The 12,253-nt window shown below is 34.1% G+C and overlaps 2 protein-coding genes across 2 annotated transcripts; one reads left to right on the top strand and one right to left on the bottom strand.

Annotated features, from left to right (window-relative positions):
- Positions 1 to 1,660: 1,660 nt before the first annotated feature.
- On the top strand, positions 1,661 to 4,923 carry LOC120271859 (cinnamoyl-CoA reductase 1-like). Its single transcript, XM_039278536.1, has 5 exons — positions 1,661 to 1,861; positions 2,023 to 2,177; positions 2,271 to 2,453; positions 3,349 to 3,701; positions 4,330 to 4,923. Exons 1-5 carry the CDS (start codon positions 1,687 to 1,689, stop codon positions 4,517 to 4,519), a joined length of 1,056 nt encoding a protein of 351 aa, XP_039134470.1. The 5' UTR covers positions 1,661 to 1,686; the 3' UTR covers positions 4,520 to 4,923.
- A 2,882-nt stretch (positions 4,924 to 7,805) lies between these two features.
- Positions 7,806 to 12,253, bottom strand: LOC120272468 (hexokinase-4, chloroplastic). The gene is made up of 9 exons (XM_039279300.1): positions 11,913 to 12,253; positions 10,714 to 10,864; positions 10,446 to 10,628; positions 9,986 to 10,060; positions 9,715 to 9,870; positions 9,442 to 9,537; positions 9,130 to 9,260; positions 8,477 to 8,558; positions 7,806 to 8,395 (listed from the first exon to the last, which is right to left on the bottom strand). Exons 1-9 carry the CDS (start codon positions 12,188 to 12,190, stop codon positions 8,060 to 8,062), a joined length of 1,488 nt encoding a protein of 495 aa, XP_039135234.1. The 5' UTR covers positions 12,191 to 12,253; the 3' UTR covers positions 7,806 to 8,059.

Below are 12,253 nucleotides of genomic sequence, written 5' to 3'. Positions count from 1 at the left end.
CTATCATTTTTTTTACAAAGTCAACAAGCAACAAAGCAAATGATAATTAAAGACTACGGAAGTGGACAAACGAGAGAGATTTCCTATTAATTTTTTCATTTATTTTCAAAATATTTTTTTTAATAAAATAATAACATACAACCTTAGGATGGTCATCCACCAATTTTTTTCAGTCATTTTTTTTTTTTGACAAAGTCGACAAACAACAAACCAAATGATAATTAAAGGCTACGAAAGTGGAAAAATGGGAGAGATTTCCTATTAATTTTTTTCGTTTCTCTTCAAAATAATTTTTTTAATAAAATAATAAAATACAACCCTAGGATGGCCATCCACCAATTTTTTCAGTCATTTTTTTTTTTCACAAAGTCGACAAGCAACAAACCAAATGATAATTAAAGGCTACGGATACCAAATGATAATTAAAGGCTACGGAAGTGCACAACCCCTTTTAATGCAACTTAGAGGAAAAAAAGAAGTACTCGAGATCTCTTAATCACAAGCACCAGTGGTTATCAATGGGTTAGCCCACAATTCTTTCTTTTCAATCATTCATCACTATAACATAAGAAAAAAATTGAAAATTCTCTATATACTCTTATAATTAATATAAATGTATATATCTTATAAATCTCAAATTTTTTGTATATTTCAATAGTTAAGATTAAGTAAGAGTTGAGAGAAAATGACATTTTTGGGTTTGCATATATATAAGAATTATATAAGAAAACATAGATTTTCATTCTAACTATATAATTAAATTAACCCGTGTTTAATTTCTTTTAATAAAATAGATAAATCAAGTCAGGGTTGTGCATAAGCCATAAGTTAATATCTCAATTCATTTGTGTTTTTATCCAACGTGAATAGAGTCGAACTCGTTTTCTTAGCAAAGACATGAACACCGTTTATAGGGATGTGGTGGCAATAGAAATTTGGCTGATGTTCAAATGTTTAACTAACTTTACGACCATGAAAATATGTTAAAAAATAATAATAATTTAAAATATTTGGGAAAATTACAAAAAAAAACTTGTGGTTTCCCAGTTTGGCAAAAAAAAAATTGAGGTTTGTTTTTTTTTGTTTTTAAGCTATGTGATTTTCCCGGCTAGCAAAAAAAAAACCATTAATAAGCCCTTAATGGTGTTTAACTCAAAAGCACAAAATGAACCATTTATTATAAAAAAAAAAAGAGACGTGGCATAGAAAAGTATGATTTTCAACATGATTTTGTTTGGTTTTGGAATTTAAGCTTTTTTTTTTTGTTTATTGGATTTTTGGGATAGATTAATAGATTTTAAAATATTTTTTATGCCGAATGAGATGATTTTTAAATAAATTGACCATTTTGCCACTGCGAGTTAACACCGTTAAGGCTTATTAACGATTTTTCCCTTTTTGCTAGCTGGAAAAACCACATAATTTAAAAACGAAAAAAACAAACCTATATATTTTTTTGTAAAACTGAAAAACCACAATGTTTTTTTCTTTTTACAATTTTCCTATATATTTTTTTGTTATTCTCCCTAATTTATCATTTTTTTTTATTTCACATCAAATAACAATTAACCACCTTGGAGCACCATGTTAACAATGAAAGTTATCCAATTGAGCACTTCATAAAATGCCCCACCCGTCCAGTGAGTTCTCACCCCTCCTCCTCAATCCTCCTTTTTAATAACAAAGATGGCCACCATCTCTCACATCCGCAAGAACGGAGATGCAATTCCGGTGGCCGCCGGTCATGATCTCCGACGACAGACAGTGTGTGTGACTGGTGCTGGCGGGTTCATCGGGTCATGGCTTGTGAAACTTCTACTTCTCAAGGGATACAATGTTAGAGGGACAGTCCGGAACATAGGTTATAGTCTCTTCCTTTTTATTATTATATTAAGTTTTTGACTGAAAAGTATCATGAACTAAAAGATAGTTTTGCCATGACCAAATAACTGAAAAGTATCATGAACGTCTAAAAGATAGTTTTGCCATATATATAATAATATAATTTAATAATTATTCTAGAGGATCCAAAGAACTTGCATTTGAAAGGATTGGAAGGAGCTGAGGAAAGACTGACATTGTACAAAGCCGATGTGTTGGACTATGAAAGCGTTTGTTTGGCGTTCGACTGCTGTGATGGAGTCTTTCATGTTGCTTCTCCGGTGACCAATGACCCGGCAAGTGTTTTATAAGTTTTGTGTAATGCTGTTGTTGTACTTTGAAATGCATATAATTAAATTTGAGTTTCTTTTGGTTTTGTGTGGGTGCAGGAGAAGGTGAAAGATGCCGTGGAAGGCACAATGAACGCAGTTAGTGCGGCTGTGAAAGCCGGTGTAGGTCGGTTTGTCTTCACTTCTTCAATAGGAGCTGTTCACATGAACCCTAACAGAAGCTCGGACGCCGTCTTGGATGAAAATTGCTGGAGTGATCTTGATTACTGCAAGAAAACAGACGTTTGTTTCTTTCTGTTAACACTAATGTTTTCTTTTATTTTAGTTTAATTAACCTCATTTTCTTTTAGTGATTCTGACATTCTGTTAGCAATTTAGTTGATAGACTCCACACAATTTATTTTATATAGTGTGCACGCAAAATTAGAGATAAATAATTGAAGACATATAATTAGCTAAGTCAATAATTGTTTGGTCTTCTATATAAGGTGTTCATTCAGTTAAGATGACAAGTTTGAATCGCATCTTAGGCAAATGGAAGACACAAGCAGTTATTGTCAAGCTCAACTCTTCACATGTGATAATTTTTTTTTTTTTTACACTAGGCCACAAATACCCCTATTTAAAATTTGAGTTAGGAATGTAGCAATCGTTGGTCACATGTGATAATTTTTGACATATAACTTATCCATATTTATAATTATAAATTTAAAAAGACTAAGGTGGTAAAAACTACTTTGTAAATGGTACTCTCTTCTTTATTGATCAGATTTAGCTAGGGTTTTTTTTATTTTTTTATTCACTGATTCACTAAATAGGATTATTATTAAATATAAATTAAACTTCATATATTTATCAAGTTTATATATATACATAACGGAAAACAAACATAAACTAATAAATAAAAGGTCAAAGTTTATAAATTTATATCTATATTTATTAAGCTATCCGGAGTCAAACAATTATTTACTAGATCAAAAATTAGTTTGAATATATATGTATGTACAAATATATTACGCAACTATCTCTTTATTCTTATGATAATGTAATCGAAATTATTTACTGTATAGAAATAAAAAGGTTAGCATAATAAACTTGATAGATATGTATCCTTCTCTTATTTTTATGTAAATTAATATATTAAATAATTGTTGTTTGGTTGGTAACTGATGAACAGAATTGGTATTGCTATGGAAAAATGGTGGCAGAGCTTAATGCAGTAGACATAGCCAACAAAAGAGGGTTAGATTTAGTAGTGGTGGTACCTCCACCAACAGTAGGACCAATGTTGCAATCCACATTGAATGCAAGTTGCTTTAGGGTTCTCACCTACATGAGAGGGGCCAAAAAGGCATACCCTAATGCAGTCTGGGGCTTAGTTGATGTTAGAGACGTTGCTCAAGCTCACATACTTGTTTATGAAAACCCTAATGCTTATGGCCGATACTTTTGCATCGCGACGGTAGTTCACCGAGCTACGTTTGTTGGAATGCTTTCAGAGTTGTTTCCGGAGTATCCCATCACTACTGAGTGAGTCATAATTTTAAAATATTATAATAAGATATTTTTTAATTTACAAAATACATAAAATTAATAGTAAAAATATGTATATAAATTGACCATCAATAACAAAAATGTAGTAATTTCGATATGTACTTTCCCAAGGATGAAAAAAATTGATATATATTTAAGGTATAATTCCCTAAACAGTCCCTATACTTTTCAAACTTACCTTTTTAGTCCTTTTACTTTGAACTATAACCTTTTAATTTAGCCATGTCAATTTCTCTAAACCCTAAACCATAATAAAAAAAAAAAAAGGACTGACATGGCTCATTTAAACATAGTAGAGGGACTAAAAGGTTATAATTTAAAGTGAGAGACTAAAAGAGTAAGTTTGAAAAAGTATAGAGACTATTTAGAGAATTATACCTATATTTAACTAATTTTATATTGTGTTAGATGCATGGATTTACAAACTTAAAAGTTAAATCTATTAAAGCCATTTCAACAAACTTAAAAGACTAGGTCTATAAGAAAAATTTTAACAAATACTTGAACAAACGTAAAGGCAAAATGTATCTATCATTAGATGATGTTGTACTTGTTGATTATGTTTAAATTCTTAATCAATACATTGATCTTGGCTTCTTTTCAGGTGTGAAGATAAGATAAACCCAAGGGTTAAGCCTTACAAATTTTCAAACCAAAGACTCCAAGAACTTGGACTAGAGTATACTCTAATAAAGGAAAGCCTGTATGAAACAGTGAAGAGCTTGAAACAGAAGGGCCACCTCCCTCCTGCTCGGATGTGCCAAATGCCACCAAAAATTACCCCTTCTATGTGAAAACATATTTTCCATCCAGTGTTATTTATATGTCTTTTTAATTTGTACTCGAATATACTCCAATAAAGAAAAGCCTATATGAAACAGTGAAGAGCTTGAAAAAGAAGGGCCATCTCCCTCCTACCTACATGTGCCAAATGCCACCAAAAATTACCGATTCTATCTGAAAACATGTACTCCCTATGGTGTTATCTATATGTCTTTTTAATTTGTAGTAGAGTATACTCCAATAAAGAAAAGTCTATATGAAACAGTGAATAGATTGAAAGAGAAGGGCCACCTCCCTCTCGCCCACATGTGCCAAATGCCACACAAAATTACCGCTTCTATCTGAAAACATGTACTCCCTCCAGTGTTATTTATATGTTTTTTAATTTGTACTAGAGTATACTCCAATAAAGAAAAGCCAATATGAAATAGTGAAGAGCTTGAAACAGAAGAACTACCTCCCTCCTGCCCACATGTTTCAAATGCCACCAAAAATTACCATTTTTATCTGAAAACATATACTTCCTCAAGTGTTATTTATATGTTTTTTTAATTTTTTGTATATATCTAAACGTTATTTATATGTTTATATTTTTTTAGAAGTTTTTTTATATATCTGTTTAAAAAATCTATAAAGTATTAAATATTTTTTTAAAATTTATCTTTAATACCTAATGCACTTATATATATATATATATATATATATATATATATTAATTAAAAGAAACAACAAGTGAGCAACAACTAGCTATAACATGTAGGAAAAGCTAAACCCATCTCATTCGCTGAGCAACAAAGTGAGAAACGCTGGTGGTTGCTACAACACTTCATAATCCATCTCTGATGAGTGTACAACATTCATATATTATAATCATTTTGTACACTCATTAAGCATGAATTACAGTTATATTATGGAATTCGATGCTAAATATAGTGTGTTTCACATTCTTAGGCTTAAGGGAGCATTTCAAGATGAGAGAGAGAGAGAGAGAGAGAGAAAGAGAGAGAGAGCCAAAAAAAGCATTTCAGACCTTAAACGATGAAGTTGAAGCTCTCTCGGCATCATTTCAATAAGGAAAAGGCAAAATAGGTGGCTTACTGGTAGCTTACGGCCAACCTTACAGCCTAAGTAGATTCCAAAGAACCTTGTGGACATGCTTATGCCTGTAAGGGGGGATTCAGAGCCAAATCAGAGAACTTTACAGGCAAGGCTTATAGCTGTAAGGACCATCTAGAGGAGTTTACGACCATAGCATACACCCGTAAGGCCAATCGTAAGAAGCAACACAATGAAGTTTACGGTCCAGTACTTAGGGTCGTAAGCTAGATCATAATACATATAGAAGACCTTACGGACGTGACTTATGGCCGTAATTGGTCCCGTAAAACTCATGACTATCTTCTCCAGCTCCCTATTTTGCCACATCCTTATGCTCGTAAGAAACCGTAAGTAGTCAGGTATAAATAGATCTAATGAGGATGTTTAGGGGATTGAACATTTTTCTTTTTAGCGTTTTTTGGAGGTTTAGTTAAAGAAGATAAGAGATGAATCTCCAGCACTTAAGTGGCAATTTCAAGGGGGATTCGGATCAACATTTAAGGGGATTGAATATCATAGCTGTCAAGTTCACCTTGGCGGTGTGCGTGGAAGCTTTCCTATGGTTTCTCCGGTGATTCTTCATCGGCACGATTGAGAAGGGGGTTTTCATGGCTTTCATATTTTCTCCTAGTATTTGTATCTTGGAAGCTTTCCCTCCATTAATAGAGTGCTAATTTGTAGATATTTAGGCATAGTTGAACTCTAGGGTTTATACTTCTGACATTGGTTGTTAGATCTTTGATGTTCTAATTGTTTTTTTAATTGCAACCATTTATATTTGAATCTAATTGTATGTTTGAATGCTTGGTTGCTAACAAGGCAAAAGCCCTAGCTATCATGTTTGATGTACTATGTGACGGGAAGAAATTCCCATCTAGCATAGACATACCACAATTCAAAAGGATAGTGAGTACACCTCTGGTTATGGTACTTTGGAGACTTTGTCTCCCGTAATCCTTCCGAGTAAGTTAGTGATTATCTTTGTACTCTTTGCAATCATGTGGAATGGATATTAGGAGAAATCTCATTTCTGCTTTGTATTCGGATTAGGGATAATCTCTCTCTAGGGGAGATTATCTACTTAAGAGATTATGATTAACTCACAGTTAGATTTTATAGAGTGTTAATGCGATTGTGTGGATGCCCGTATCAACTCTACACCTATTTAATTACTTTTCTCCTGAGAAATCAGGGTTAAGTATAATTCTGGAAACCTCTCAGTTCAAATAGGATTACAAGCATAAACAACATTTGTCCTACACTTTATAACCCTAGAGGGATGCTATACCCGGACATCGCTTCTTCCCTTGATTTCTCTCTAGTTTCATTTCCGTATTTCTTGTTTTTGTTCTCTTGTTTTCACACATACATTATTTTATCACTTAGGCTATTTTTCAAAATTATGGCTATTACTAGTATTCACTTTCTTCCCTATGGATCGACACTCTACTTTACGCACACTATTATTACAATTGCATTCCTATCATCTTTTCAACAATTACTTGTCCCCTCTTCTTTTAATTTTATTTTATTTTATTTACCACTCCTTAAAACAACTTTGTGATGTTTTAATTTGGATTAATAAAGATTTTAAATAAATAAAGTGGCAAAAAATCATTTCTAAACCAAATTTGAATGTTTATGAATTCAGGATAGTTATTTGAAATTTATGAAAAAAAATTATTTGCTATCTCATGCCCTTTTTTTTTGGAAAGAAAAACTAATTGAAATGAAAGGTTTTATCAAACAGCAAGGATGTGGGGCAACAATGTAATCAAAAAACATTGAGTATCTTTTCCATCTTTTCTTGAAAAATAAGTGAAGTATTCATTGCAAATTGGACTTCATTTTATACGTGGTAATTCCAACAAAATTTCTTAATTAAGTAAAGAATTAGGACAAATCAGGCTTCTAGGAAAATATGGAGAGAGAATTTGATATATAATGTCACTCTTTTTTCATGGAATAACAAATAATATTTGAAAAAATTAAGGAGTAACAATTTATAATGTTATTATTGAAGGGGGTAGCCAATAAAAACTTAGCTAACTTTTTGTGATCCATTACAAGCTAAGAGTCATTTCTCTTTCCACCTTAATCTAATATAAATATATAATTACTAACCCGTATGGCCAAGATATTGAATTACATAAAAATATTAAAATCCAAGATAGTAAATAGCTCAACAGAGACAGCAAATTTAACTTAAAAAATCCAAAATTTTCACCCTTCACTATGTTACAACATAAATTTGAATGCAAATACATCAGTCATATTGACCCTCTCCCTGACTTTAAAGTCATTAACAGAAGAAATCACTTACATTACAAGCCTGGCAAAACAATGCCTCAAAAAATTGCAACACCAAAAGAACCATTCCGGGAAAACACTAATAGCTCCAAAAGGTGTACACTGATGAGAGATTATTGATGCTTGACTCCTAGTCATAGAACTCAATCTATGTACTTTGAATTTACAGCAGCCAACAGAGCTGCTCCGATGCCTGAACCATCCTTTGTATGCTCGATTATCACATTTTTCGACAACTCTGGTCCAAGTAATTCATTGACAGCACTTTTCATATGGTTCCTGTACTGGGGATAATTTTCGTATAGTCCACCGTCCATCGCGACTACTAACCTTTTTCCGAAGACAAGGCCTCTGGAGTCCTGGTCAAGCTTTTGTAGAATGCCTACTATGCCAGCTCCTGCCAACCTTCCACCACGTTTTACTATTGTATCTGTGACATCCATAGTGATCTTCCTCGCTTCCAAGGTTGAGCTTGTTGTCTATTATACCATTGAAGGTTTATAAGCAATGGTAATATGGTAAACAAAAGGATCTAATTCTAATTTTGAGATTGCACTTACACCAATTGTGGCATTTAATATCTTCCCAATTTCAGAAAGGTCTTCTGACTCATCCTGATGCATAGCACAAAGATCAGGGGTCCTGTACATGGAGTTGAGTCAAATTCATTAAGAGGCAATCCACTGAAATAAGGAATATAAAACTCCTTGATAAACTAATTCTTGATACCTTATTGATTGAAAAATACAAGGAAAAACACAAGGCTTATGCTATATTTTTAAGTGGAGCAAACATTTAATAAATTGGAAGTAGCAACAAAAAACACAAGGTACATTAATGCACTAACCAAGTTCAACCTTCAGGAGATGCTTTTAAATGCTTTTCAATCAAACTAACAGAAATTGTGTCATCAAAAGATCATTTCCGAAACAAAAGCAATAGATGGTGGTGTCCAGAGTTTCTCTGAAAGAGAAGATTGATTATATTCAAATCTATTGCACTCACAAATCCTTTAATAATAATATTCATGAAATATTTTACTCCTCGTCGGTATTTAAGAAAAAGTTGACATGGTTTCTCCTATTATGTGGTTAATTTTTGACAGGAGGCTTAATTTAAGATTTCAGTTGGATTGAGTTACTTGTTTTCAATAAAAAAAAAGTAGAGCCCATATTAAAACATCACAGAAAAAACTCAAGAGGATGGAACTAACCTCAGCACAAAAGGAGTAGAGAGCTTTTCAGGAAGATACTTCCCAAAAAGATCAGCGAACTTAGACATCTTAAGTAACACTCTTCTGACTATCTCACCCAAGTACATGCCAGCAATTGTCTTCTCAAATATCTGTCTCATAGAAGAAAGCAAGAAGCTAACTTGGTGATAATTTAATAATTGTCATATAGCTATGGAAAACTCAACTCAGAACATGCGTGCGCACAAGCACATGAATGCGCATAGGCACACCTACACACACAAAAAATAAAAATAAAAATGGAAATTCTTTATCCTGAATGCAAAGAGGCACCTGCTCTCCAGGGTTTATGCTTTCATTGTCCATATCATTATCAAACTCAGTCAAAGGAAAACCAGACGAGAATGCCCCCCACTCAGTATTGATAATCTGCAGTAGAAATATATTGATTTAACTGAAGGTTGCAATCAACAGTGACAACAAATGCATCACATTTTTCTATTCAGTTGCATTTCTTTGGAAAAATATTAGTTGCTTTTAAGTAATAAATTGAATAAGAAGCTCAAAAAGCCAAATAATGCTAATAGCAATAATGATAAAACAAACCGTTCTCCCACAGCCAGATGCTGGACTCAACAATTTAGGGATAGCATCAATCTGCTCTATGTAGCAGGCATTAGTACCAGTGCCCAATATCACAGCCACCATCACATCATCATCCCAGTAGCGTGCTCCAGCCAAGGTTCCCACAGCGTCATTGACCTGCATAAGAATCACAAATTGTCTTTATGCTGCTTTCATAGGTTGACATGTAAAAAGGCACTATAGACTAATTATATAAATATCATAATAATGAACCTTGTTCGGAAAAACATACCAAGGCAGATACTCGCATATCTAGACCCTTTCTTTCCATTGCTTCATTTAAGCAAGCTACAACATCTTTTCCTGCCTGTCCAGACAACTATCAAATCAATAAAATCCATACAGAACAATTTCACGGTACCATGTTTTATGCAACAATTTAATTTATTGCAAGGTAAACCAGCATAAACAAGGTGACATATCCAAAGCTTTTTCAGTGAACAAGGCATGGCAACTGGCATCACAATCTCACAACCATGAAGGTTAAGACTCAAAAGCACAATTTTTTCTATTTTAACTTCCATTCGGTAATGTGAAAAATGTGTATTCCTCAGGGTTTCTTATAAATTAAATAACCACCAACCAGAAATTTGCGAATACTTCCAACAACTCAACAGTGCAACCAGGAACCTTAGAAATCTCACCACGCAATGCAGCAGTGTGAAATCATTAAATAGATACTCGGTACTAACCGTTCCAGAGACTGCAAAACCCTTTGTCCACTTTATTAAGATGCCTGAATCAATAGAAGTCTGATTTACAGGAAATGAGAATGTAAAGCCAATTTCTCTCTTTCTTCCGGGAGGTAAATAAAATCTTTCGCTCTCCTTCTCCACAAAACTCGCAAGGCCAGAAGCAATGAAATCAAATAACTCCTGCATACAAATAGCCACACAGTTAAAACAACTAGTTGCATTCTTGGATCAAGTAAAGAGCACAGCTGGTGTGAGAGAAACTAACCTCACTGGTACCAAACATAAGTTCTTGTGGAATTGAAACCTGTTCAAATTCTGTGTCAATTACACGGTTGTCCTTTCCTCCTAACTGCACTCTCAACACTCTGAAGTTTGTCCCACCCAGATCCAATGCATAAAAGAGTCCCTTTTCGCTTCTGTCAAAATTTAGCAAACACATTGCTTTCATGGACAAATATTGACAAAAATTAGTAGTGAAACACTACTGAACATCCATCATGAAGTCTATCTAAGTAGAAAAAATGGTAACTCAGTCAAACCTGGTTTTTCTTCCAACCAAACATTGACAAGCTCAAATCTACAAATTCTTGTGATTACATGAATTAGAAAAACTACTAACCACATGATAAATAATTTAGTATATATGGAAATGAATATATAAGTCTAGGTTTCTCATCCTATCTGCTCAAGCTTTTGCGTTATAGATCGAGCTTAGACAATAATTTTGGTTTGTGTTTAACAATCTTTCTATTAAAAAACAATGGCCTTCACTCATAGGAAAATAAGAAAAGGAAACAACCATCTTGTAATTCCTTGCTCTCGTATATATCACAAGACCAATATTCTTCAATCAATCCTCTATACCAGAACTTATGCAACTGATTATGTTAGTGGCTGCCATTCAAGGCCAAGACAATCTTTTCGCTTGCTATTTGATATGAAAATGCAAATATTAAATGCTTCAAGTAAATCCTTCAAGCCAAACACCACTACTTCAGAACAACAAAAATCCTCTTTTTTTTCCTGAAATTAAATGAATGCTGTCTGACCAAGCTCATCTATTTTATAGATTTCTTAACAAAAATCATATGCCTCAAAATAAATATTTTCACCAATGAACACAATGACCCCCCAAGTTATATTTTCATCATCCTCCCAAGTCCCAACACTTTACATCATTAAAAAATACTTCTCTTCCCTCTCTAATTTCGACTAGGCGAATTCAATACTCAGCTTGCCTTAACTACCAAGACTTCTCTTTGCAGATTCGGTCCTTATTTATCAAAATTCTAATGAACAAAACACATAAAGCTCAGAGGCATCTCTAAATGGCAAAGAAAAACACAGATCAAGCACTAATCAACACTTAATATTACCAGCATAATACTATAACATATCACAAAGAATTGGAAATCGACCATCAAATCATCACTCAATTCCAAACAAGTTATGAACAAGAGTTACCCAGTTGGGAGGGCATCAACGTAGCTAAGGATCATCTTGAGGTCACTCCCAGAGTGATCGGAAGCAAGACCAGCCCTCATGTCATCGGCCATGGCATCGGCGACGCGGCGGAGCACAGGCAACGGCGTGTCACATCCGGACTTGAGCTCCTTCAAGATCCGGCTGGCAGTCACCACGTCTCCGGCGAGCGAGCATCTCACTGCCGGGCACCGTCGCCTCCCCGGCGCGGTGAGGAAGGGCCGGCAAGACCTCACGGCCGGTGGCGTGGCTGCCGACATCGTGGATCTAGTGATGGAGAGAGAGAGTGAGTGTGATGGAATTGACGGGGCGCTCTGTTTTCG

Source organism: Dioscorea cayenensis, chromosome 11 (genome assembly GCF_009730915.1).
Source record: "Dioscorea cayenensis subsp. rotundata cultivar TDr96_F1 chromosome 11, TDr96_F1_v2_PseudoChromosome.rev07_lg8_w22 25.fasta, whole genome shotgun sequence".
Lineage (NCBI taxonomy): Eukaryota > Viridiplantae > Streptophyta > Magnoliopsida > Dioscoreales > Dioscoreaceae > Dioscorea > Dioscorea cayenensis.
Note: the sequence above shows the minus strand (reverse complement) of the source record. Positions and strands in the feature narration are given on the sequence as shown.

Bases quoted from the DNA above. Each gene is read 5' to 3' on its own strand.
- LOC120272468 (XM_039279300.1), bottom strand. From the start codon at position 12,190: ATGTCGGCAGCCACGCCACCGGCCGTGAGGTCTTGCCGGCCCTTCCTC. The intron at 10,865-11,912 runs GTAACTCTTGTT...AAATTTTGACAG, and splicing joins GTTGATGCCCTCCCAACTGG to AAGCGAAAAGGGACTCTTTT. The intron at 8,396-8,476 runs GTAAGTGCAATC...ATGGTATAATAG, and splicing joins TATTAAATGCCACAATTGGT to ACAACAAGCTCAACCTTGGA.
- LOC120271859 (XM_039278536.1), top strand. From the start codon at position 1,687: ATGGCCACCATCTCTCACATCCGCAAGAACGGAGATGCAATTCCGGTG. The intron at 2,178-2,270 runs GCAAGTGTTTTA...GTGTGGGTGCAG, and splicing joins CTCCGGTGACCAATGACCCG to GAGAAGGTGAAAGATGCCGT. The intron at 2,454-3,348 runs GTTTGTTTCTTT...ACTGATGAACAG, and splicing joins ATTACTGCAAGAAAACAGAC to AATTGGTATTGCTATGGAAA.